Source organism: Zea mays, chromosome 7, assembly GCF_902167145.1.
Source record: "Zea mays cultivar B73 chromosome 7, Zm-B73-REFERENCE-NAM-5.0, whole genome shotgun sequence".
Lineage (NCBI taxonomy): Eukaryota > Viridiplantae > Streptophyta > Magnoliopsida > Poales > Poaceae > Zea > Zea mays.
The window spans coordinates 121,267,990-121,295,285 of record NC_050102.1 but is presented as its reverse complement, the minus strand read 5'-3'; the positions used below and the strand labels follow the sequence as shown (position 1 = coordinate 121,295,285).

The window sequence follows — 27,296 nt, the reverse complement described above, 5'->3', positions numbered from 1 at the left end:
AACGGGGTCGGGAGCGCGGAGGAGAGGCGACACGAGGAAGATGGGCGTCGTTGGCAGGGGAGAGCACAGTCGAACTATGAAGCGAGAGCACGGTCGGGCTGCAGAGGGGGAGGCGAGGGTATAGTTGTGCCATGGTCTAGTGTACAGTCTTAGAGGGTGTTTGATTTCTAGTGAATAATTTTTAAGTCCCTCTATTTTATTCTATTTTAATTTTAAATTACCAAATACATAAACTAAAACTCTATTTCAGTTTCTATATTTAATAATTTAAAGACTAAATTAAAACAAAAACAGAGAGATTAAACATTAGTATCTAAAAACCAAACATGCCCTAGGTGTTCGTAAGCAGACATTTTTATTTCGCGGACTGAATTCATCCAGCTTCGGACTAGTTTAAAAACTCAAATTTCTTTTATAATTGAAGGAGATTTGAAAAGAAACGAACTAGTTTCCCGCTCAATCTCCTCCGGATTGGAGTTTCGAGGGAGTCAGGGGAACCCGCCCAAATTCTCGGGTTTCAGCAGCGGGAAAACCAAAAACGAAACCTATCTCACCGCAGAGTCTCCTCACCGCAGTACCAGACTCCGGCCGAACCGCACCTCTGCCCCCTTCCTCCCGGAGGCTCAGGGCCTGTGGCGCACGTCTATGGAGCGGATCCACGTAGCGGTGCGCTCGCGGCCGCTCTCCCCGGAGGACTCGCGGAGCAGCCCGTGGAAGATCTCGGGCAACGCAATCGCTCACTCCGCGCAGTCCTCCTCCCGCTTCGAGTTCGGTACGAACTCTCCGGCATCCGCCCTTTCGCCCCGCATTAGCTTCGCCTTCCGGCCGCTTGGGATTGCTGCCTTGCTGGGTCTCCTGATTTGTTGGGATTGCTGGGTCTCCTGATTTGTTGCGCTCGCCTTCGTTATCGCAGACAGGATATTCGGCGAGGAGTGCCGCACTGCCGAGGTCTACCAGGCCCGCATCAAGCACATCGTCGATAACGTGGTCCGAGGGTTCAATGGTAATCTCATCTCTTTTGGCTCTGGTTGTTGGTGAGTTATTTGAATTTGTAACATTCTCGTCGCGCGGCTTCGCCACTTTATTACTCCGCAGCCGTGCTTCGCTAGTTTGGTATTATGGAGGAAACACCCGCGCCAGTTTGGTATTGTTAATGTCCCGCGCTCTATATGCGTCTGTTTTGTTGCGCTTGATGAAGCTTGTGTACACCTGTGTACTAATCTACCCCTAGCCGCGAGAGAGAACAGACGGGAGACTCGCCCGCGCCGGAGACTTGCCCGCGCCGCCGTCTGCATTCCGCGCGGCCACATAACTCGTTCACTCTGTGCGCTCCTCGGCGCGTGCCCACGTCTCCCACGCCTCCCTCCCTGCATTCCCCTTCAGATCCAGTCTGCCCCCCGCCGCCGATGTCCGAAGATCCCGCGGGATCCCGCCGCTGACGGTGCGACCTCGGCGGCGACGAGCGCTGGCTCTCGGGGGCCGCTGGTGACGACCAATTCGACCGCCTCCCGGACGCGCTCCTCCTCGTCATCTTCAACCGCATCGGCGACGTCAAGGCGCTCGGCCGCTGCTCCCTCGTCTCCCGCCGCTTCCACGAGCTCGTGCCCCTTGTCGACTCCGTCCTCGTCCGCGTCGACTGCGTTATCCCCGACGAGCCCCCGTCCTCCTCGTCGACGCCGTCCTCTCCTACGGCGTCCGTGCGCGCCCGCGGGGTCTTCTCACAGATTGCGCGCATCGTGCTCGGCGGCATCGTGAAGCCCATCCAGGCGCTTGGTCAGATCCTCACCCGCCAACTCCGCCTCCGGCTTTCCGGCATCCTCCGCTTCGGGTCCACACTGGGCAGCTGCGTCATCCTTGGAGCATCCTCAGCCTCGCCGTCGCCCTCCCCCTCCTCAGCTGGCTCAGATAGTGCGAGCGCCGCTCCCTCTGTTGACGGTGGCCACATCGAGCCTGATGAATGTGACGATTCAGGAAGCATCCCTGAGTCGTTCTACACAAATGGGGGGTTTAAGCTGCGAGTGATTTGGTCAATCAACTCATTGATTGCGGCCGCCGCGAGGCATTACTTGCTGCAGCCGATCATTGCTGATCACATGACGCTCGAGAGATTGGACCTGACAGATGCTGATGGTCAGGGAGTGCTCACCATGGACAAGTGCCAACTGCAGGAGCTGATGGTGAGACCGGTATCAACATCTAGGGGCTCACACCGGACGCTCATGCCAGAGCGTCGTCGTTACAGCGAGGGGCAAAATTGACTTTTACCGTAGCTAAGGGAAGGTTAAAGAGGCCGGTAGATTAACAGTACCAAACTGGGCGCGGGTGTTTCCTCCATAATACCAAACTGGCGAAGCACGGCTGCAGAGTAATAAAGCGGTGAAGCCGCGCGACGAGAATGTTACAAATTCAAATAACTCGGTTGTTGGTACCGTTTCCTTGGGCAAACAAGTTGGGTCCATTTGCATTTTAACGGTATACTGTGTGCCTGTGTCAGGCTAGGGGTGTTTGAATGCACTAAAACTAATAGCTAGCTGCTAAAATTAGCTGAAGACATTCGAACAGTCTAGCTAATAGTTTAGCTATTAGCTATTTTTAGCAAATTATCCAATAATTAGATAGCTATTTGTTAGCTAGCTAATTCCACTAGCAATTTTTTAGCCAACTGATCATTAGCTCTAGTGCATTCAAACATCACTTATTTGGTTTACTTGTGTCAGCCCCTGCTCGACATAAGCCTTATGGACGTTTTATCGTGGACTATGGATGTGGATAATCAGTGGAGAGGCAACACGCCCATGGAATTAAGTGGTCTGGCACTGTAATAAGCACGTTCATTCACTGTTATATGCTGATGACTGATACACCCGGATTGGCGCCGAGGCATCTAATGAAGTGTCCGCAGGGTGACGCTGATACACCTGAGTTGGTTGAGCAAACCACGTACAGGGTTGCGCCCCTGAAGGTGCCAGAGGCACTGCAGGGGCGACAACTGGTGCCACAGAAGAAGGTGGCGGCGCTGTGGAGGGTGTCGGGGCAGATGCCGAGACAACCGGGAGAGGCACCTCGGAGTCAGCAGCAATGGGCACAGGGGGCGGTGTGGCCATTGCTGTAGCGGGCACCAAGGGAATACCAGCAGGGAGACGTATACCGATGGGTGAAAGCACCGGTTCCATCTCAAATAAAAAATCAAGTCATTAGTTAGAGGGGGCGAGGCTGCGAAGGGGAAACAATCCCCATAAAAAACGACGTGTCGGGAGATCACGACGCGATTTGTGGAAAGATCAAGGCAATGATATCCCTTGTGTTTAGGGGAGTATCCTATAAACACACACCGAGCAGAACGGGGAACACGTTTATGTGGGGAGTAGCGGAGAGGTTTGGATAGCACGCACACCCGAAGACACGAAGTTGGTCATAATTTGGTGTTTTGTTGTGAAGGGCATGAAGTCCGAACGGTTTGTGGGAAGGCGGTTCAGTAAGTAAGTAGCAGTATGAAGGGCATCGACCCAATACCGTGGAGCCATGGAGGCTTGAAACAACAAAGTGCGAATACTGTTGTTTGTGGTGCGCATCATACGTTCGGCTTTACCGTTCTGTGGTGAGGTGTAAGGACAAGACATGCGAAGGTGGACACCATGGTTGAGAAAGAACGTGCGAGTGGAGGAGTTGTCGAATTCCCGACCATTGTCGCATTGAAATCTCTTAACCGTGCGCCCAAACTGTGTAAGAACATAAGAGAAAAAATGAGTAATAGTGGAGAAGGTTTCAGACTTTAGGCGCAACGGAAAGGTCCAAGAGTAGTGCAAAAAATCATCAAGAATGAGAAGATAGTATTTGAATCACGAGAAGATGGAAACCTTATGGCTAGGAAGGAAAGGCCCCAGATGGAAACCTTCTAGGAGGAAAGGCTCCATAAGGAAACCGCCTAGAAGGAAGGGCAGGCACTCTAGAAGGCAGGGTAGCAGCACAGGGAAAACCTCCTATAGAGGGGGATGGCGCAGCATCCCTGGGCCGGATTTGTGCATCAGCATATGACAGCCCGGCCCCACTCACACCAAAGGCCATAATACAAGAATTCTAACATGCAGCACAACAAGGCCTTGATCACCACATCTAATAGGGTACACGTTGCTTTTCTGAACATTCGTACGTAAACCCGAAGCATCTCCAAATAGCTGAAGAATATCCAAAATTATATTGATATCCATGGCTGCCGGCCGAAGAAAGATCACCATATCGTCGGCATAGAGAGAGACCAGGTGATGCAGTGCTCGGGGAGCAAGGGGCTGTAGCAGTCCATCCTGTGAGGCCTTATTAATCAAGAAGCCCAAAGTATCCATGACCAAGATGAACAAAAAGGAGACAAAGGATCCCCCTGTCGGAGACCACGGCGATGAATAATAGATTGTCTAGGTAAACCATTAAGTAACACCTGAGAGGAGGAAGTCAGCAATCCACTAATAATATCTCTCCAGACTTGACCAAAGCCCAAATGCTGTAAGACTTATAGGAGGAAGGGCCATGAGACTGAATCGAAGGCCTTTGAAAAATCAATATGTTCTTACTAATCTCTTTATTTGTTTCCTTTTTTTGTGTGTGATTGTATCTGGTTTAATTAGCAGATTTTCTAGTTCTCACACAAATGAGTTTTCTCAATCAGTCAGGCAATTCAACTTCGTTGAGCGTATATGCATTGGAATGAATTAATTTCATTCATATTGACAGGCACTGTTTTTGCATATGGTCAAACTAACAGTGGGAAGACCTTCACAATGAGAGGATCGGCTAATGAACCTGGAATAATACCGCTTGCAGTTCATGACTTATTCCAGCGTATTCAAGAGGTTAATTCCATACCTCATTGTTAAACATCATTCTTTATTATGCTTACTTTATCATACAATATGGGAATCAAGCGAGAGAGATGTTAACTGCTGCATGCGGATACAGTGTTCATTTAGTTCCTTAAGGGCTTGTTCGTTTAGACATGATTCCATGTGGATTGAATGATATTGAGTCGGTTTAAATCCATAAGCAGTCAAAATCCATCTCAATCCCACCCAATCTACATGGAACGAAAATAACCGAACAAGCCCTAATATGTTTATTGTATGACCTAAAATATTTTGAACGTATTGTTCCTTTATGGTATTAGGACTCACTTTATGTGTTTTACAAAGGTTGTGTAGCATAGTCCTGACCACTTTTTCTTTAATCATCTCACGTTCTGCATTATTATATTGAACCTTGGCTAGGGTTTTTATTCACATGTTGTGTATTCTATTTTATTTACTTGTTTTAGCTATCGTGTAGCATATGGACAGAGAGTTTCTTGTGCGGATGTCCTACATGGAAATTTACAATGAAGATATTAATGACCTTCTTGTGCCTGAACATCGAAAATTGCAGATTCATGAGAGTATTGAGGTAAACAACCCAACTTTTCATGTGATATTGATCACTGGCCATCTTTAATAGTAGTCTTATTGTTACATGCCGGTACTTCTGATTGAAGAAAGGGATCTTTGTTGCTGGTTTAAGGGAAGAAATTGTTACATGCGCGGAACAGGTCATGGATTTCATGTCTTTTGGAGAATGTAAGCCTTCTTGAATGTCTGCTGGCTCAGTTACTCTATATTTTATTTTTAATAAACTGCTAGCACAACTGCAGCCCACCGGCATATCGGAGAGACAAACATGAATCTTTATAGCAGTCGTTCTCACACTATATTTCGCATGGTAAGGTTATATTCTGTATCATTTCCCACCTGATCACAATTCTGATTATTATGCTACTAAATGTTTAGGTAATCGAGAGTAGAGAAAAAGGCGATGACAATGAAGTTGAAGATTTTTGTGATGCTGTACGAGTATCTGTTTTGGTATGTGCAATTCTCCTCTCTTAATTGCTACTCTCTCCTGCAGATAATGATTTGTTTTTTTGTAATACATGTAGTTTATCCTTGAAATTTTGGTTGTCCATACCATTATGAAAATTTCAGACTGAGTAACGGTATTTGTAGGTTTGTGTTGAACAATGCTCCTTAGTTTCCGACAGGAAGCTGTTATGCATCCTCTTCCCTCCCTCGGTGGTTGCCCTTCCACCAGCCGCACGTCGGCACCTGCTGTGGGTCCGATGTCCACCCCAAAGGTTGTGCCCCCTATCTGCTTGATTGCTCCCTCCCCTTGCCGGGCACCAGTCTCCCATCCTCCCTTGTGTCACCACTGACAGCTATAAGGCCCAACGTTGGAGTGACAACTGCCCATCTCTAGACGACTCTTTTTGAGGACTCTAGGCCTTCTCTATCTCGCTCCTTCTGGGAGGCTCTGCTCAACACGGTGGCCTCAGTTGAGGTCTTGAAGCCCCCCGTTCTTTGTTCAGTCTGGAGATCTCAGCCAAGTCCTTGTAGTCTACTCCCTGGGTGGTGCTATCTAGGGCTGCTCTAGCCTCGATGTTGTGGGTGGCAGCTACTAACAGGCGGGGCACTGATGCCGACGGTTGGTGTAAGGTGGAGGGACGTAAGGTTTGCCAAGGTCAACATCGACAAGCGTGGCCGTTGCACCAACAGATAATCGATGCTAACTTCTTGGGCATTTGCAACTTAATTACTTCTTGGGCATTGCCGTTGAGCACCGCCCCCACGACCTGTTAGTTCATCAGAGGGTGTACACTCTGGATCTCCTTGAGCGGTCTGGCATGATCAATTGCAAGCCTTGCTCCACCTTGGTGGATACTCAGGCCAAGGTCTCCTTTGCCTTTGGTGCCCTGTCAGTGATCCCACTGCGTACCAGAGCCTCACTAGTGCTCTATGGTACCTCACCTTCACTAGGCCGGATATCTCCTATGCTGTTCAGTAGGTGTGCCTACATATGCATGTTCCACGAGAGGCGCACCTCATCGATGTGAAGCGTATTTTCTGGTACCTCTGGGACACCCTTAACTACAATCTTCTTCTCCGACATTCCTTGGCGTTAGCACAACACTTGTCGCCTACACCAACATTGACTGGTCCGGTTGCCCGACCATGCATCGTTCTACCTTTAGCTACGCTGTCTTCCTAGGCGGCAACCTCGTCTTCTAGTCGTCGAAGCAGTGGTCTGTCGTCTCTCGCTCGAGTGCCGATGCCGAGTACCTTGCCATGGCAAACGGTATGGCTGAGATGTGCTGGCTTCGACAGCTCCTTCTAGAGCTTCACAAATTGTCCCTAGCATATGGGTGACAATGAGCTCTAAATTTTACACTATAAGATTTAAGGATCGGATCGGATTAGGACCGGGCCCTATTTCTATTCATTTTTGAACTAAAATTTATTTAGGGCCCTACTATTTTGTGAAGAAGCATTTGGATCGTGATCCATTAGCATCCCTACCCTAACAGCATCCTTGTCTACTGCGACAACATCAACGCAATTTATCTCTCTACCAACCTCGTCCAGCTCTAGCACTAGCGGACAAAGCATGTCGAGATCGACCTCTACTTTGTCCGCAAGGTGCGACCGCGTCACCATCGGTGATGTTCGCGTCCTTCATGTTCCGATGACTTATCAGTTCGTCGATATCTTCACCAAGGGCCTCCCTACGCCAGTGTTCTCGGAGTTTTGCTCTAGTCTCAACATCCGTCGTCGCTAGAGTTTCAATTGCGGGGTTTATTATAATGTGTTTTCCTCTGTTGGGCCTAGCCCCTGTATGCAACCCATTAGGGGTGCTACTATGTGTATCCACTTGTACTGGTTAATAGATTGTTCTATTTTTCCTTCAATATTAATAATGTACATTCCAGAACCTTGTTGACTTAGCTGGCTCAGAACGCGCTGCAAAGACTGGTGCAGAGGGTGTGAGACTTAAGGAGGGTTCTCATATTAACAAAAGTCTCATGACTCTTGGTACGGTCATAAAGAAACTTAGTGAAGGCATTGAGAGTCAAGGGTAAGTTATTAACTTTTTGACTGGCAACCCTACCTGTTCTGATAATTTTCATCACTGCTTTAGTATTGGATTTCATTTTCAGGGGACATGTGCCATACCGTGATAGTAAACTGACAAGGATACTGCAGCCTGCTCTGGGTGGAAATTCTAACACAGCTATCATCTGCAATATAACACTTGCACAGGTATTCTATATTTCTTTATCTGCTGTGTTTGGACTATTGGATAATGGAAGTAGAATGGTACCTCTTGTCCCATTTCTTTATCATATATTTGTAATATGTTTTGCTTATCCATGATGCTTATTGTGGAAACTAAGTTGAAAGGTGCCACTTCTTTTCTTTTGTTCCATTTTCATGTCAAGGTAACAGCTCAAAGTGGTATTTTGAATTTCTGTCTTTCGAATCAGTTGCTTCATTGCTTATAAAGTCATGTGCCATAGAGAAGCAAACAATTAGTTAGTCAACAACTCAACATGCCATTGAGAAACACAAAGAGCAAACATATAGTCTTAGAACTAACAATTTGTGTCTTGGTAAACTATTTATTTTTTATATTTTGTAGATCCACACTGATGAGACAAAAAGCAGTTTGCAATTTGCGAGTAGAGCATTACGTGTAACAAACTGTGCATGCGTTAATGAGGTATTAACATGTTTCTGTTGCCCACTAGATTATTGTTTCTATTCATTTTGATATAATTGCATAAATCCTTATACATTATATATGTTTGCAGATTTTGACAGATGCTGCATTATTAAAACGCCAAAGGAAAGAAATAGAAGAGCTTCGAGCAAAACTTAGAGTAAGTATTAAAAAATGTTTCTTAAGAAATAAATCTATTATCCATACTTCTTTAAAATTGAAACTTACATTCTTCTGCCTTTAGAAATCTGAAAGTGATCATTGGGAGGAAGAAATTCTGAATCTGCGAAACACACTACTGCAGGTAGCTTTGTCAAGCGTTTCTTATTTCTGTCCAGTGATTTATGGCTATGCACATCATGTAATGTGATAATTATTATTTTTAGAGTGAATTGGAAAAGGAAAGAATCTCTTTAGAGCTGGAGGAGGAAAAGAAAGCTAAAGAGCAGCGTGACAGATGCTTGATTGAACAGGCAAAGAAAATTGAAAATCTTAGTTCACTGGTTTTAAATTCAGACAGAGATGACAGGAGTACTGCTTTTAGTAAGGTTAGTTGTCACAATTTATATATGTAATATAATATGTAATAGTCATGCAAAGGCGTATGAACTGCGTGGTTGCTCATTGGTTCTTTCTTCTAGTTTTTCTCCATAGGTACTTTCTTTTCTGTTGATACCTTGAAGTAAAATACGTTTAGACTTTGACGTTTGAACTTTACAGAAATGGCATAAGATGTGTGCTTCTTTTAAACAGAGGGCCAACAATTTGTGTACTTTTTTAGCCTACCAATAGCTTTTCTCTTCTTTTTTCCTTGAACAGAACAAAAGAAGGGTAACATGGTGTCCTGGACCAAATGCAAAGCAATTTGATATTGAGGTATGATTGTAAATTTGTAAGCAATGCTCCTCAATACGTTCAACTTGGCATTCTAAAAGTATACCAGCACATCATTTGTTTTTTGATGGCTGTGGAACATTGTTGGTTCATTGATTCCTTATCATAATTTAAATGTTAGTCAGAAAAATTTAACCCAAAATATGTGTCTAGAAGTTCTTCCTCCTGTGAGTGCTTTTGCTTTTCATCCTTTCTGTTAGGGTGAGTGCATGGATAATAGAATAGCTTACATATGTGGCGGTGTCATTTTGCAGGGTCTTTATATGGTTTGCAGCACATATGCCATACGTATATTCATACTTCTGTTTCCTTTCATAGTAATATCTTCTGTTTACTTTCGTATCAAATGGTGAGAGTATTGAACAAAAGATGTGTTCTGACTTCTGAGTATTTCTACATAATACCCAGGATTTAAGACCTGTCCAGGAAGGCTCTACAAGCAGCACAGTTAGAAATGAACGGGATATGGGAATGCCACCACTTTTTGAAGAGTTAATGCAAGAAAGTAATGATGAGCCTTGTGCTAACGTTTACTCATCTGGACCTGGTAATGTGTCCAAAGACAGTGAAGACGTCCCTCTTCCTGACTCGCATGCTTTGCTGCATGTTACCAACAGAAGAAAGCCAAAGGCAATGGTATGATTTTGTTACTTAGTGTTAAGTTGTTGGCCTTCTATAAATACAAGATAATTCAAGTTTTTATTTCTCTTTCTAGAAAATATTTTGTAACTTTTTAGCTACATATCTGACTGCTGAGTATGTGTTCTTGCCAGAAGAAATCAGATCAAGAGCAATTCAGGGGGAGAGCTGGTGAACTATTAATACCCCAGGACCCCTGTGATGGGAATGATGCTCTACGCCACAAAAACACTGTGCCTTGTGTAGTTAGTAGCTTATCTTCTCGAGAATCTGAAGCCATTCTTGTCATCAAACAACTTCAAGATCAGGTAATAGTTTTTACCCTAGTATCATCCTGTTCTGGAATCGAAGAATAAACAGTTGAGTAATTGAATACATCGCAAGCAGATCAAGCTGCTGGAGGCAGAGAAGAGTTCTGTTCAAACTAATTTGGATGCTGTTCTTGTGCTGGCAACTCAACAGAAGGTTTCATTTAATGAGGAGTATGAAGAGGTGAGTTATGTTAGACTTCGGAAAAGGAAATTTGAAAGTATCCAACTTGGTGACTGATGTGTACTGCAAACTAGTTCCATTATTTTTTTCTCGAACACGCAGGAGAGCTGCGTATCATCTCATTAATGATAGAACTATAGAAGGTGAACAGTACAAGGGCTAAAGACCCTACAGAAACATAAACAAGAACATAAAAACTAGAACACTAAAACATCTATTCCAGAGAAGCAACACCATGCCTCAACCTGGGACATTACCATAAACTGAGAGCAAGGACAAATCATTAGCACTAGCGAGACACCACAAACTACACTCATGCTCAGCTAAAGACAAGGCCCTAGCGACACTAGGCGGAACATCTTCAAAAACACACTCGTTGCGGTGCCTCCAAATACACCAAGCTCCAAATCACAAGAGAGTTGAAGCCTTTCTGGATGCCACCATTAAGGCGAGTAACTGAAGTACTCCACCAAGCCTCAAAATTGCTTTCCTTGATGTCGGGGACAGCACAGCCATTCCCCTCTTCTGGAAGATGTAGAATCAAAATTGTGTAGCGAAAACACAAGACACCTACAAATGATGAATTGTTTCGTCCTTCTGATCACATAAGGGCAAAGGGCCGGGTGCGGAAGGCCTCTTTTAGCCAACCGATCAGCTGTCCAACACCGGCTGTGCATCACAACACAAGCCAAAGGAAAAACAGCATTTGGCCGACACCCAAGATTGCCAAATGCGCTCAAAAGGACCAAAATGAGTAGAGCCGCTGAACATCAAATCATAAGCTGACTTAGAGGAGTACTGCCCACAATTTCAAAGGCATTTGATTCTATTTCTTGGGCCTTTCTCTTGGAAGTCTTGGTTCATTTGGGTTTCAATACTGCCTGGTGTAATCTGATCTCTAGCCTTTTAGCCTCTTCCTCCACTAGAATCTTGCTAAATGGTGAGCCAGGAGAAGTAATTTACCATAACAGAGGACTCAGGCAAGGGGATCCATTATCCCCCATGCTCTTCATAATACTAATGGATGTACTCAACAGTGATGGAATAAGTCATGTGGTCAGCAGCAGTTGCAGTTTTGACTGCTGCAGGACAGCAGCAGTTGCAGCAGGACAACATGCAGCAGTCTTTTTGACTGCGCAGGACAGCAGTAGCAGCAGTCTTTTGACTGCGCAGCAGCAGCAACCTTTTGACTGCTGCAGGACAGCAGCAGTTGCAGCAGGACAGCATGCAGCTGCAGTCTTTTGACTGCGCAGGACAGCAGTAGCAGCACAGCAGAGGACAGCAGTAGCAGCACAGCTGTTTTGACTGCACTTTAGTATCTAAAGGACAGCACCTGTGTGCTGCAGCGTGTAGTGTTGTGTGTAGTGCAGTGTAGTGCAGCCCCTAGGGCTATAAATATGTGTCCCCAGCCCCTCTAAGGGTATGACATTGTGTAGTGTTTGAAGAAATAAACAGAAAATTGCCCCAACTCATAGTGTCATCCTCTGATGAGAGTTAGAGTCCCTCTACTTACAATTGGTATCGAAGCCAAACTATCCTGCAGCCTAAACATCTCGTGCTCATCTCCTTCCCGTGCCTCTCCCCACACTCAGTCGGTAGCAAGAGCTCCAACTGTTCCTTCCTCCCCTGCTCAGACGAGCAGCCTTTCGTCTGAGACAGCCTCTTCCACACGCAGCGACCCCTCACTAGCCCACCATGTCCCTACGCTCGGCCACTTCGAGTGCGCGGCGCCAGCAGGAGGCCGAGGTCGCCGCGGCACAAGAACGCGAGCGAGCAGCAGCAGCGGCTGCAGCGACAGCGGCGAGGGCAGCACGGTTGGCGGTGGCGGAACTGGCAGCGGCGAGAGCGGAAGTAGAAGCAGCGGAGGCGGCGGATGCTGCACGTGCGGCGGCAACAGAGCTCGAGGTTCTGCGCGGCAGTAGAGCTGGCAGCTCTGCTTCTGTCGACGACAACACCGACGACGAGCTCAGGCTGGCGAGGGAAGCAGCGCGAGAGCAGGCGGCACAGTGGGCAGCCGCGCATCCCCATGGGGGCGCGCGTGGCGGCAGCCCGGATAGGCGCCGACACGCTGACGGCGCTCCAGGCGGGGGCGCACGCGGCGGCAGCCCAGACGGGCGTAGACGCGCCGGCGGTGCTCCCGGCGGCGGCGACCGAGTCGACGAAGATCGCGGCCTCTACAGGCGGCGCGGTTCTCCCTCCCCGGATCGGTACCATGGTCGTCGCATGGCCCAAGCCATTGTCAGGGACATCGGTCCCGGCGGTGGGTGGCCTACCCTCACCAAGACCAACTACGTCGAGTGGGCCGCGGTGATGAGGGTACGGCTCCAGGTTCGCCACATGTGGGAAGCAGTTCGTTACGACGACGTCGACTACCACGAGGATCGGCGGGCGCTGGATGCTCTCATTGCTGCAGTCCCGCCCGAGATGCAGTTTTCGCTTTCCCAGAAGCGGACTGCCAAGGAGGCCTGGGACGCCATCGCTGCGACCCGCATCGGCAGCGATCGTGCCCGCAAGACCACACTGCAGGCACTTCGCAAGGAGTGGGAGAACCTGGCCTTCAAGCCAGGTGAGGATGTTGATGACTTTGCTCTCCGCCTCAACACTCTGTTGCAGAAGATGGTGCAGTTCGGCGATGACACCTACGATGAGGAGAGAGCTGTTGAGAAGCTCTTCCGTTGCATCCCCGAGAAGTACAGGCAGATTGCTCGCTCGATCGAGTCTCTGCTAGACCTCTCCACAATGACGATCGAAGAGGCGATTGGTCGCCTCAAGGTGGTCGACGGCGACGAACCACAGGCTCTCTCTGGGCCTATCACTATCGGCGGGAAGCTACATCTCACTCGGGAGCAGTGGGAGGCCTGCCAGGGTGACAAGAAGCAGGGAGAGTCCTCCTCGACACGAGGCCGCAAACGCGGCAAGCCGCGCAAGGCGCGTGGAGGCGCCCAGGCCGGGGCGCGAGGACATGCTGAGGGTGGTGCACGTGGAGGTGCCCAAGGCGGCGCCGTCGGCAACAAGAAGTCGGCACGAGACGACGGCTGCCACAACTGCGGCAAGCTTGGCCACTGGGCCAGGGATTGTCGGCAGCCACGACGTGGCCAGGCCAACGTCGCACAGGCGGAGGCGGAGGAGGAGGCCCTGCTCCTGGCACATGCAAGCATCGAGCCATCTCCAGCGGCACCGGCCGCAGCGGCACTCCTCCACCTTGATGAGTCGAAAGCACGCGCTTTCCTCGGCGACGGCTCCAACAAGGACATGATCGAAGGATGGTGCCTCGACACCGGCGCCACTCATCACATGACCGGCCGACGGGAGTTCTTCACCGAGCTTGACTCTAGCGTCCGAGGCTCCGTCAAGTTTGGGGACGCCTCCGGCGTAGAGATCAAGGGCGCCGGCTCAGTCGTCTTCACCGCCGCGTCTGGTGAGCACAGGCTGCTCACCGGAGTCTATTACATCCCCGCGTTGAGGAACTCTATCATCAGCTTGGGACAGCTGGATGAGAACGGTTCGCGCGTGGAGGTCGAGCACGGAGTCATGAGGATCTGGGATCCCTCTCGTCGCCTTCTTGCCAAGGTACGCAGGAGTGCAAATCGGCTTTACATCCTCAATGTGAAGGTGGCACAACCTTGCTGCCTTGCTGCTCGTCGAGACGACGGGGCATGGCAGTGGCACGAGCGCTTCGGGCACCTTAACTTCGAAGCCCTGAAGCGGCTCAGCGCCAAGGAGATGGTACGAGGCCTGCCGTGCCTTGACCATGTGGAGCAATTCTGCGATGTCTGCGTGTTGACAAAGCAGAGACAACTCCCCTTTCCCCAGCAGTCGAGCTTCCGAGCCAAGGAGAGGCTCGAGCTCGTGCATGGGGACTTGTGTGGCCCGGTGACACCAGCCACACCAGGAGGACGACGCTACTTCTTGCTGCTCGTCGACGATCTCTCCCGCTACATGTGGGTGCTGATCCTTGGCAGCAAGGGAGAGGCTGCGAACGCCATCAGGCGTGTGCAGGTCGCTGCGGAGGCGGAGTGCGGCCGCAACCTGCGCGTGCTGCGCACCGACAACGGCGGCGAATTCACGGCGGCTGAGTTCGCATCGTACTGCGCGGATGAGGGCGTTCAGCGTCACTACTCCGCGCCGTACAGCCCGCAGCAGAACGGCGTCGTCGAGCGGCGCAACCAGACGGTTGTGGGGATGGCTCGGGCTCTCCTCAAGCAGAGAGGAATGCCAGCTGTCTTCTGGGGAGAGGCGGTGGTGACAGCGGTTTACATCCTCAACCGCTCGCCCACCAAGGCTCTCAACGGGATGACACCGTACGAGGCTTGGCATGGGCGCAAGCCGGCGGTCTCTCACCTACGGGTCTTCGGCTGCCTCGCGTTCACCAAGGAGCTTGGCCACATCAGCAAGCTCGACGATAGGAGCACCCCGGGGGTGTTCATTGGCTACGCGGAGGGCTCGAAGGCCTACCGCATCCTTGACCCGAGAACACAGCGTGTGCGCACGGCGCGCGACGTAGTGTTCGATGAAGGGCGAGGATGGGCGTGGGACAAGGCGGTGGACGACGGCACGACTCCGACGTACGACTTCACCATCGAGTACGTCCACTTTGAGGGAGCTGGGGGAGTAGGCAACTCTTCTCCGAGCAGGTCTACCCCAGCCCCCAAGTCTCCACCGACTCCAGCGCCAAACTCTCCAGCTCCTGCTACAACGAGCTCTTCACCACCATGCACTCCAGCCACGACTCCGGCTACAACGAGCTCTTCGCCACCACGCACTCCAGCACCGACGGTACCCTCTCCGGGAACGTCCTCTCCGACACCAGCTCGTGTCGAGCACGACCCAGTGGAGCTCGTGACCCCTCTGTCCCGCGACGAGGAGCGTGTCGACGCGTGCTACGACGGCGAGCCGTTGCGGTATCGAAGGGTGGAGGGCCTTCTCATCGACCCGTCGGTGCCGGGCCCTGCGTCTCGCATTCTGGCAGGAGAGTTGCATCTTGCATGCGACGATGGTGAGCCTCGGTCTTTCGCGGAGGCCGAGAAACATGCGGCTTGGCGTGCCGCGATGCAGTCGGAGATGGACGCGGTTGAGACGAACCGCACTTGGGAGCTCGCTGATCTCCCTCATGGTCATCGCGCGATCACCCTTAAGTGGGTGTTCAAACTGAAGAGGGATGAAGCCGGCGCCATCGTCAAGCATAAGGCTCGCTTGGTGGCACGCGGTTTCTTGCAGCAGGAGGGGATCGACTTCGACGATGCCTTCGCCCCTGTAGCACGGATGGAATCCGTGCGACTCCTCTCGCGCTGGCAGCCCTGAAGGGCTGGCATGTTCATCACATGGATGTCAAGTCGGCGTTTCTTAACGGCGACTTAAAGGAGGAGGTCTATGTACACCAGCCGCCAGGTTTTGCGATCCCTGGCAAGGAGGGCAAGGTGTTGCGCCTGCGCAAGGCTCTCTACGGCTTGCGACAGGCACCAAGGGCGTGGAATGCCAAGCTGGATTCCACGCTCAAGAGGATGGGCTTCATGCCAAGCCCGCACGAGGCGGCCATCTATCGGCGGGGCAATGGAGAAAATGCCCTGCTGGTGGGTGTCTACGTCGACGATTTGGTGATCACCGGCGCCAAGGATGCAGAGGTGGCAGCGTTCAAGGAAGAGATGAAGGCCACCTTCCAAATGAGTGACCTGGGGCATCTCTCCTTCTACCTGGGGATTGAGGTGCACCAGGGAGACTCCGGGATCACACTTCGCCAGACCGCCTATGCCAGGCGCATTGTTGAGCTGGCTGGGCTCACCGACTGCAACCCAGCTCTCACTCCGATGGAGGAGAGGCTGAAGCTGAGTCGCGACAGCACGACGGAGGAGGTGGATGCTACTCAGTACCGGCGTCTTGTGGGGAGCCTTCGCTACCTCGTCCACACACGGCCTGACTTGGCATACTCCGTCGGCTACGTTAGTCGGTTTCTGCAGCGACCGACGACGGAGCATGAGCAAGCTGTGAAGAGGATCATCCGCTATGTTGCGGGGACTCTCGACCACGGTCTCTACTACCCGAGGTGCCCTGGGGAGGCACACCTTGTCGGGTACAGCGATAGCGACCACGCCGGCGACATCGACACCAGCAAGAGCACAAGCGGGATCCTCTTCTTCCTCGGCAAGTGCCCCATCAGCTGGCAGTCGGTCAAGCAACAGGTGGTGGCCATGTCCAGCTGCGAGGCCGAGTACATAGCGGCGTCCACTGCTTCGACTCAGGCTCTCTGGCTGGCTCGACTGCTCGGTGATCTCCTCGGGAGAGACACTGGAGCGGTGGAACTCAGGGTGGACAGCCAGTCCGCTCTGGCATTGGCCAAGAACCCCGTGTTCCATGAACGGAGCAAGCACATCCGGCTGAGATATCACTTCATCCGAGACTGCTTGGCAGAAGGGAGCATCAAGGCGCGTTACATCAACACCAAGGATCAGCTTGCAGACCTGCTCACCAAGCCCCTTGGGAAGATCAAGTTTGTTGAGCTTTGCTCCAGGTCCGGGATGACCCAACTTTCCCACAAGACGACGCACAAGACTTAGGGGGAGAATGATGGAATAAGTCATGTGGTCAGCAGCAGTTGCAGTTTTGACTGCTGCAGGACAGCAGCAGTTGCAGCAGGACAACATGCAGCAGTCTTTTTGACTGCGCAGGACAGCAGTAGCAGCAGTCTTTTGACTGCGCAGCAGCAGCAACCTTTTGACTGCTGCAGGACAGCAGCAGTTGCAGCAGGACAGCATGCAGCTGCAGTCTTTTGACTGCGCAGGACAGCAGTAGCATCACAGCAGAGGACAGCAGTAGCAGCACAGCTGTTTTGACTGCACTTTAGTATCTAAAGGACAGCACCTGTGTGCTGCAGCGTGTAGTGTTGTGTGTAGTGCAGTGTAGTGCAGCCCCTAGGGCTATAAATATGTGTCCCCAGCCCCTCTAAGGGTATGGCATTGTGTAGTGTTTGAAGAAATAAACAGAAAATTGCCCCAACTCATAGTGTCATCCTCTGATGAGAGTTAGAGTCCCTCTACTTACAAACAGTCTATATGTAAACTCCAGCAGCGACCGTGGCTTGTGGCTCACGGTCGCTACTAGACAGCTGACCGTCTAGTAAAGAAGGGGTTGCCTCACCCTCAAATCTGTCTGCTATGTGATCAGGAGGAGGAGACCCTAAACCATTTGTTAGTCTCCTGCGTTTTCTCACTGTAAGTTTGGTTTCAAATTATGAAATCTGTCGGGTTGCAGCATCTTGCTCCTAGCCATGAGAATTCTTCTTTTGAAGATTGGTGGGAAGGTGTTACGGTAGTTCCTGTTGATCCAACATATAAGGGGCTACACAAGGGCCTGAATTCTTTTATCATTCTTGGAGCTTGGGTCATCTGGAATCACCGCAACCACCGTGTTTTCAATGGTGTGCAACCTACTTCTAGCATGGTCATCAATTGGGTCAAGGAGTCTCACCTTTGGTGTAGGGCTGGAGCCAGTGGATTATCTAGCATCCTTGCGCTCTAGCATACAATTGGTGATCTTTGTTCTAGGGTCTCCATGGTCACGGGTCTAGCTGTTTATATTTTTGTATTTCTACATATAATCTAGTGTGTGTGGGTTTGCGTGGAGTTGTATGAGGTTTCTCTTTTTACCTCACGTTTTCTTAATATAATGATACACATCACTCTTGCGTTTTCGAAAAAGGCCTATATGTAAAGGCAGAACATGAAGGCTTACTTCAACCATTTAACCAAGGGGTGTCTGGACAAAGGCTATTCCTTTATACAGATGATGTTGCCCTATTCATCAAGCGAGCCAATGAGGAGTTGCTAACAACAAAAAACACTCTAAATATCTTTGGAGAGGCCTCAGGGCTGCAAACAAACCTAAGCAAGAGCAGCATGATCCATATCTCTTGTAAGGAAGATGTCTTAGCTACCACAGATGAGCAATGTTTTCAAGTCGGACGACTTGCTGGTCATTATGGCTTACCGACTTGGCGATTAATCACGATTTGTCAAGGACTGAGTACCCTTGACTCGCCGGACCGCGGCTATGCAGCTCGTAGCCGTCGGCCGTCTTCTCCGGTGGGGAGTATGCCTCCCAACCGCAGGCTTAACAGAGGTAGAAAGGTGAGAGACAACTGATTATTGCTTGCTTTCAAAGGTCCGGTTACAATCAATTTATAAGGCCAGCGGCCAGCGCAAATGGAGAAGCTCTCCTTGATTATAGAACCTGCCCAAAACTTAGATTCCTTCCTAGGCCTTTCCTTCCTAGCCGCCAATCACTCCTAGGCCTTTCCTTTCTAGCCGCCAATCACTGGCGCCCTTTCCTGTTCTGCGCCAATCACTGGCGCCCTTTCCCGTTCTACGCGATCCCCCTGATCTGCGCGATCTCCTGCTGCGTGGTTGGCGCGTTCCTCAGCATGGCGAATGTCCCGCGCGCGCCTCCCCCTACGGATATACGGTTGACCGTACATGACATCTCTTTCGGCCTCGAAGGCCAGCTCGTCCTCGAGCTGAAAGGTGGGAAAGCGGGCGCGGAAGTCGTCGAGGTCCTCCCACGTCGCGGACGCAGCCTGCTCATCTTGCCACTGGACCAGCACTTGACGGACGTCGCGAGTCAACCGACCAGCAAGGATGCGACCAGGGGCGGACACTACCGCGCCATTGAGAGTCGTTGGAAGCACTGGTGGCTCTGTGGGCGGTGTGCCCACGAATTTCTTGAGGACACCCACGTGGAAGACGTCATGGAGCCTAGCGCCCTCCGGAAGCTGTAGTCGCACCGCTGCCTCGTTGATGACTTCCTAGACGCGGTAGGGGCCGACGTAGCGAGGCTTTAGCTTCCCAGTAGGCGTTCGTGGCAGCGACGCTGCCGACCGTTGACGGAGGCGGAGGAACGCCCAGTCGCCCACTTGGTAGACCACCTTTCAATGGTGCTGGTCGTAGGCACGTTTCTGGGACTCCTGGGCCTGTTGTAGCCGATAGCAGACGTCGTCGAGGAAGGCGACGCATTCCTCCATCTCTTGCGCCACAACTGCCACCCGTGTCTCGCCGGGTTCGTAGGAGCGGATGGAAGGGGGGTCACGACTGTACACCACCCTGAACGACGTCGCGTGGAGTGAAGATTGGTAGGCGGTGTTGTAAATGTACTCCGCCCAGGGAAGCCACCGAAGCCACTGCCGGGGCCGGTCGCTGGTGAAGCATCGAAGGTACATGGCAATGACGCGGTTGGCCGCCTCTGACTAGCCGTCTGTCTGTGGGTGGAAGGCGGAGGACATGTACAGCTTCGAGCCGGTGAGTGTCATCAGCTCTTTCTAGAATGACGAAGTGAAGACCGGGTCACGGTCCGAGACGATGGACTGCGACATGCCATGAAGGCGAACCACCTCAGCGAAGAAAGCTTGCGCCATCGATTCTGCCGTGTAGGGGTGCGCCAGTGGGATGAAGTGGCAGTATTTGCTGAAGCGGCCGATGACGGTGAGGATGACTGTTTTGCCGTGCACCCGAGGCAGCGCCTCGATGAAGTCGATGCCGATGTCTGACCACACGCCGGAGGGAATCAGAAGAGGCTGTAGGAGGCCGTCTGGACGTAGGTGATCCGACTTGTATCTCTGGCACGTGCTGCAGGCTTGGGCGAACTCCTGCACAATACGACGCATGGCCGAAAAATGGAAGTCGCGCCGAAGTCGATGCAGGGTGCGGTGGATGCCCTCGTGGCCATAATTGTGTACCGTGGCCACGATCTCCTACAGAAGGGGTGAGTCGGCTGGTATGTAGAGGCGACCCTCCATGGCGACCATGCCGCCCACAATGGACTAGGACGCCTTGCGCGTGCCTGCGCGGATCTCATCGTAGATGGTGACGAGGGCCGGGTCGGTGGCTTGGGCCTGCCGTAGACGATTAAAGAAGTCGAAGCAGGGTGCTGTTACAGCCAGCAGCTCGCCCTCCTCGGTGTCCCGTCTGGACAGGGCGTCAACGACAGTGTTCGTGGCGCCGGAGCGGTACTCAACGACGAAGTCGAAGCCCAAGAGCTTGCCAACCCAGTGATGGCGAGGTATCGTGGCGAGCCGCTGGTCGAGGAGGTATTTGAGGCTGAAGTGGTTAGTCTTGACGATGAAGTGGCGCCCCCACCGATAGGGCCGCCAGTGCTTGACCGCCTGGACCAAGCCGATGAGCTCGCGCTCGTAGGCTGCGAGCGCCCGATGTCTGGGCGCGACCGACCGGCTGAAGGACACTGGGTGTCCTTCCTGGACAAGTACCGCGCCAAACCCGGAGATGACGCGTCGCACTCGACAACGAATAGCTTGGCAAAGTCCGGCATGGCGAGGACGGGGGCAGACGTGACGGCCGCCTTGAGTACCGTGAAGGCGACCTTCACCGCGTCATCCCAGACGAAGCCGTCCTTCTTGAGGAGGGCCGTGAGGGGAGCAGCCATCGTGTCGTAGTTGTTCACGAATCGGCGGTAGTATCCTGCGAGGCCTAAAAAGCCCCGCATGGCCCGGACGGAGCGAGGCGGTGGCCAGTCGTAAATGGCCGCTACCTTGGCCGTGTCCATGGCCACGCTTGCCGCTGAGATGATGTGGCCGAGGTAGGCGACGGAGGGCGCGCCAAAAGAGCACTTAGAGCGCTTGACGAAGAGCTGGTGGCGGCGCAGCTCATCGAGGACCGCCCGGAGGTGGCGGAGATGATCTGCCCATGTCTTGCTGTAAATTAGAATATCATCAAAAATACCAGCACGAATCGGCGTAGGAACGGCCGGAGCACGTCGTTCATCAGAGCTTGGAACGTGGCGGGGGCGTTGCAGAGCCTGAACGCCATCACCAGGAACTCGTACAAGCCGTCGTGGGTGCGGAACGTGGTCTTGTGTACATCTTTCGGCCGCATGCGCACCTGGTGATATCCCGACCTGAGATCCAGCTTGGTGAAGAACTTGGCGCCATGGAGCTCGTCGAGGAGTTCCTCCACCACAGGAATCGGAAACGCGTCCTTGACGGTGAGGGCGTTCAAGGCTCGGTAGTCGACACAGAAGCGCCATGACCCATCGGGCTTCTTGACCAAGAGGACAGGCAACGAGAACGGGGAGTCGCTGCGACGCACAATCCCCTGGTCAATCATGGCCGCACACTGCCGCTCCAGCTCATCCTTGTGGGCCGCCGGGTACCAGTAGGGGCGAACGGCCACCGGTTGCGCGTCCGGTTTAAGGAGAGTGCGACGATCGTGGGCCCGCTTGGGAGGCAAGCCCGTAGGAGCCGCGAAGACCTCCTCAAACGCGTCCAGGAGAGCCTCCAGTAGCGCGTCGCCCTCGGTCGTGGTGCGCACCGCCGGCCCTTTGTTGCCTGGAGTGCCTGCCCAGGTGGTGGAGCGTCCCCTTTGTTGGAACGTCATGTGGCGAGCTGCGAGGTCCCACACAATTGGTCCCAGTGCGCCGAGCCAGCGGGTGCCGAGGATGACATCGTACCCGGCCAAGGGCATCACGAAGAGATCGGCCGGGAAGGCTTCCCTGTCGACGTGGAGCGGCGTGTTGCGGAGGACGCCGACGCAGGTGATCCGCTCGCCATTGGCCACCATTGCCGTGAGGCGTGGTCGACGTTGGGTGGGGAGGCTGGAGCGATGCGTCGCTGTTGTGGAGATGAAGTTGTGGGTACTGCCCGAGTCTAGCAGTGCGACCAGAGACACCGGGCCGAGGGTGACAGCGATCAGCATCGTGTCGGCTTCTGCGACCCCGGCCACCCCCTGCAAGGAGAAACTGGGCGCATCTGTCTCGACTGTCTCTGTCATGTTTGTTGCGTCATCGATCTCCACGCCGTCGATGAAGAAAATCCGCCTGCAGAAACGGTTGTGGCCACAGGTATACTTCTCATTACAGTTAAAGCAGAGGCCCTGGCGGCGCCGATCCACCATTTCCTCCGTCGACAACCGTCTGTTGTTGCCTTCGTCGCGGCCCTGAGGTGCGCCCATCGGCGGCGCGGGGAGAGCAAGTTGTTGCTGGGGCGCCGGAAGCGCCTGCTTTGGTGCCGGTAGTAGGCCTCGCGATGCTGGCCGAGCCTGAGCCGGAGGCTGTCGATCGAGTTCCATCAACTCAATCTGTCGCGTCAGACTCATGGCGGCCGCCAGCGCCTCCGGGTTGTGGATCCGCACCGCGTGACTGAGTGGTGGCAGGAGCCCCCCGGTGAAGAGTTGGACCGGTTGGAGTAGTCCTCAACGGATCCGGTGCGGCGGCACTCGGCGAGTTCGAACAACGGCGTCGACCGAAGAGCAGGGCCGAACCGTAGATGGAGCAACTCCTTGAAGCGACCCCACGGAGGCGTCCCTTCGTTGTCCTGGAGTTGGATGAACCAATGTTGTGCGATGCCCTCGAGATTATACGAGGCCATCCACACCCTTTCTTCCCCCATGGTACGTTGCTGGCGAAAGTATGATTCACACCTGTTGACGAAGAGGAGAGGATCTGACTTGCCATCGTACTGTGGGAAGTCCAATTTCTGGAACCTCGGTGGACGATCAAGGTCGCGGGGAGCGTCGGTGCGGCCGCCGTTGGACGACAATGCGTCAGACTTCTCCTTCAGCCCGGCTATGTCGGCCTGCATGTCCTTCATCATCTGGATCACGTCGGCGAGGGTGGGCTCGGACATGGTGGTGGCTGCGGGTAGCGAAGTGGGCGATGGTGGAGCGGCTGCTGGCTGGTGAGCGTTGTTGGTGGAGGGCACGGTGGGCCGGGAGTGGTCAGGCGAGGAGCGCCTGACTCGGGATACCAAGCTGTCAAGGACTGAGTACCCTTGACTCGCCGGACCGCGGCTACGCAGCTCGTAGCCGTCGGCCGTCTTCTCCGGTGGGGAGTATGCCTCCCAACCGCAGGCTTAACAAAGGTAGAAATGTGAGAGCAACTGATTATTGCTTGCTTTCAAAGGTCCGGTTACAATCAATTTATAAGGCCAGCGGCCAACGCAAATGGAGAAGCTCTCCTTGATTATAGAACCTGCCCAAAACTTAGTTTCCTGCCTAGGCCTTTCCTTCCTAGCCGCCAATCACTCCTAGGCCTTTCCTTTCTAGCCCTTTCCTTCCTAGCCGCCAATCACTGGCGCCCTTTCCTGTTCTGCGCCAATCACTGGCGCCCTTTCCCGTTCTACGCGATCCCCCTGATCTGCGCGATCTCCTGCTGCGCGGTTGGCGCGTTCCTTAGCGCGGCGAATGTCCCGCGCGCGCCTCCCCCTACGGATATACGGTTGAACGTACATGACACGATTAGTCGGACGACTTGGGTGATTAATCGCGATTGGTCCAAACCGACTTGGACGATTAATTGCGACTAATCGAACGACTTGAAAACATTGCAGATGAGATTTTACCTTGTACCAGAGCAGAATTTCCTTGTGTGTACTTGGGGTTGCCTTTGTCCAATAAGAAACTGAGAAAGACTGACCTCATACCTTGGGTGGAGAAAATTGCAGTCAAGCTTCCAACATGGAAAGGAACTCTAATGAACAGGGCTGGCAGAGCCACCATGGTTAGATATGTTCTATTTGCAATACCTATTTATTTGCTAATTGCTACTAATGTTCCCAAGTGGTTCATGAAGGCAGTGGATAAAATCAGAAAATGATTCTTGTGGAACGGCAGAGAACATGCCAATGGGGGTTGCTGTCTAGTGGCTTGGGATAAGGTCACTCGACCAATAGAGTTGGGAGGACTTGGTATACCCAATTTGAATGTCATGGCATGGGCTTTGCAGATAAGGTGGCAATGCCATAAGAAAGTGAGGGCTGATCGACCGTGGACAGACTTGGAACTCCCCTCTCATCCCAATGATGCTATGGCCCTTTTCTCAGCAATAGTAGTGACAGAGGTTGGAAATGGTAACAACACCCTATTCTGAATGGATCAATGGATAGATGGAAAATCTGTTCAGAACCTGGCACCAACAATTTTGCTAATGTCTCAGTTAGAACAAGAGGAAGAAAATATGTTGTTGAAGTCCTGAATAATAATAATAACTGGGTCAATGACATTCAGGGTGGGCTTTCCTGGCAGCATTTTGCAGAATTTTTCAGACTCTGGGATTATGTTCAAGAAGTGACCTTAACTGAACAGGAAGATAGACACATGGAATCTGGAATCAGATAAGAAATATTCCTATCAAAGGAAATTGCGACCTCTAAAGGAAATTGCGACGAATCTTATCAAAGGCCTTAATCACCCACTTTGGAAGGTCAAGAGCCATAACACGGTTAATAATGGTGGCAGTGAGGACAGACTGAACTAGGATGGCCCTGCTAGCCTAGTCATCAAATTGGCCTTCCAAGCAGGAAGGAGGTCAGCTAGTAATTCAATTATGGGTTGCAACTGAGCCTTACTGAGCTTCTTTAGGGTAAGAGGTAAACCCAAATACATGGTTGGAAACACATCCAAACCACAAGGAAAACAATCTTGGACCGTCTGCATATTAGCAGGAGAACACTGAATCGACACCACTCTACTCTTCTAAATGTTGGTTTTCAAACAAGTAGCATCTCCAAAAAGATCCAAAATCCGAGCAACAATATTAAGGTCACTAGCAACCCCGGCCGTAAAAAGAGTACCACATCATCAACATATAGAGATCCAATGTTGAATAGAACGCGAAGATAGAGGTTGGAGCAGTCCATCATCCGATGCCCTGATAATAAGCGCATTGAGATTGTCCATGACTAGCACAAACAACAATGGGGACAAAGGGTCCCCTTGCTGCAGCCCCCTTCTATGTGTAATGAAATCACCAGGCATCCCATTGAGAAGGATATGAGTAGAGGATGTCATGAGCAGCCCACTGAGCACATCGCGCCATTCAGGCCCAAAACCAACCCTCTCTAACACCTCTAGAAGAAAAGGCCAGGAAACGAAATCGAATGCTCTGGAAATGTCCAATTTGAGGAGAATCCTTGGTTATTTCTGAGAGGAGGAATCTAGTCGTTTGTTGAACAAGCATGAAATTATCTTGGATGAAGCACCCTTTGATGAAAGTACTTTGATTTTTGGATATCAGTTTCTCCATGTGATCCCGTAGCCTTTTAGCAAGCACCTTGGTAAAGAGCTTGGCAAAACTATGAATGAGGCTAATATGTCTAAAATCCTTAGCAAAAACAACCCCTTCTTGCTTAACCGGGTCATCTTTGATGGGGAATCTCCTTCCATAGGCAAAGTGCAAAGAAACTTCTTAGATGAATTAGTTTGCTGGATGATGGCGGGAGCTAAACTTCTTGTGAGTTTTGGCTTAGCTGAAGCTCTTAATGTGGCTAGGTCGAGTTATGTTCCCATTATGTAATAGTCCTCTTGTGTGTGTGATTTATGGGATCTTGCCTAGCAAGGCTCCCTCTTTTGTAAGACATTTTCTCCTCTCTAATATATAAAGATGCGCAACTCTCTTGCGCTTCGGGAAAAACAAATCTAATTTAGATTCTATATATTTTTTCGATTTGTATTTACCATTGCATTTTCCATTCCAATATAGTAGAGATATAAAAGGGCATGCCTTGTGCTGAAATCTCCCACACATGGTGGAGTCGAGGGATTTTCTATACAGCCTTACCCTTGCTTAATTATGGAAGGAAGTTGGTTTGAACATAGGATAGGACCTACAAAGCCCCAAGTGGAGAAACTCTACACTTCCAGGCTCACCCTTAGCTAAATATGTCACAATATCTGTAAAATATGATGCCATCACCCTTCTTATCTAAAACTAGCAAACGTGCCCATACGTTGCACTTAACCCATTACGTATTTTAATTGAATTTTGTATCATCGTGAAAATGAGTTATTTTAATTCTTATGAGCATGGGTCATGAATCTGGGTCACATACAGGATATGGAAGGCTAGGAAATAAAGAAAAACAAGATGGAATCTGCTTATGAGAGCTTCTTTGTAGGACTTGTCTTGTTTGAGTCTTATGTTAGGATTGGGAAAACATGGGCTCCTTTGAAATGCCACTTCTTTCTCTGGCTGGCCATCTATAATAAATGTTGGACTGCAATAGACTTGCAAAGAAGGGTTTAGAGCATCTGGAGCGGTGTTTGCCATGCGACCAAGAAGGGGAAAACATTGATGATCTGCTAGTAGGGTGTGTTTTCACCATCGTTTCAAAGTGCTTCAGAATCAGAAGAACATGTGTCTCTCATGGAAGGAACTGAAAGTGCTTCAGCTGCAGGTGGTTACATAGATCTGAGACCTCGTACTCGGCTCCAGAATGGTACAATACAGCGCATCAAGTATGGCTGTTTGGCTGCCACTAGTGAGCCCCAAAATTTAGCGGAGGCCTTGGGTGCTGAAAACTGGAAGCATGCAATCGATGCTGAATTTGAGGCCTTGGCTAAGAACAAGACTTGGCACTTGGTTCCGCCAGAAGGAATAAAAAATATTATTGATTGTAGATGGGTGTACAAGGTCAAAAAGAAGGCAGATCGTACTCTGGATAGATACAAGGCTAGATTAGTCGCTAAAGGCTTCAAGCAAAGGTACGGGATTGACTATGAGGACACATTCAGTCCAGTAGTGAAGGCGGCCACTATTCGGGTTATTCTCTCTCTAGCTGTTTCACAAGGGTGGTCACTACAACAACTTGATGTTCAGAATGCGTTTCTTCATGGCATTCTTGAGGAGGATGTATATATGAAGCAACCACCAGGTTACGAAGACAAGCTGCAGCCACACCACATTTGCAAGCTTGACAAGACCATTTA

General features: G+C 51.2%; 1 protein-coding gene across 8 annotated transcripts in view; it reads left to right on the top strand.

Annotated features, from left to right (window-relative positions):
• The first annotated feature begins 512 nt into the window (after positions 1-512).
• Positions 513-27,296, top strand: part of LOC103632770 (kinesin-like protein KIN-7I) — a 56,630-nt gene continuing 29,846 nt past the window's right edge. For 4 of the 8 annotated variants that reach the window (XR_004851510.1, XM_020540940.3, XM_020540944.2 and 1 more), the window contains exons 1-17: positions 514-772; positions 914-1,003; positions 4,726-4,844; positions 5,314-5,427; positions 5,516-5,597; positions 5,672-5,739; positions 5,808-5,882; positions 7,781-7,926; positions 8,009-8,111; positions 8,491-8,571; positions 8,663-8,731; positions 8,816-8,875; positions 8,958-9,119; positions 9,391-9,447; positions 9,874-10,101; positions 10,239-10,412; positions 10,492-10,596. Coding sequence is in view for 7 of the 8 variants with exons in the window: in XM_020540940.3 (XP_020396529.1) it covers positions 646-772; positions 914-1,003; positions 4,726-4,844; positions 5,314-5,427; positions 5,516-5,597; positions 5,672-5,739; positions 5,808-5,882; positions 7,781-7,926; positions 8,009-8,111; positions 8,491-8,571; positions 8,663-8,731; positions 8,816-8,875; positions 8,958-9,119; positions 9,391-9,447; positions 9,874-10,101; positions 10,239-10,412; positions 10,492-10,596 (1,860 nt within the window). In the remaining variant the exon portion in view is untranslated. Of the gene's footprint in view, positions 773-913; positions 1,004-4,725; positions 4,845-5,313; positions 5,428-5,515; positions 5,598-5,671; positions 5,740-5,807; positions 5,883-7,780; positions 7,927-8,008; positions 8,112-8,490; positions 8,572-8,662; positions 8,732-8,815; positions 8,876-8,957; positions 9,120-9,390; positions 9,448-9,873; positions 10,102-10,238; positions 10,413-10,491; positions 10,597-27,296 lie in introns of all 8 variants that reach the window. The other 4 variants (XM_020540943.3, XM_020540945.3, XM_020540941.2 and 1 more) reach the window with 4 other exon arrangements.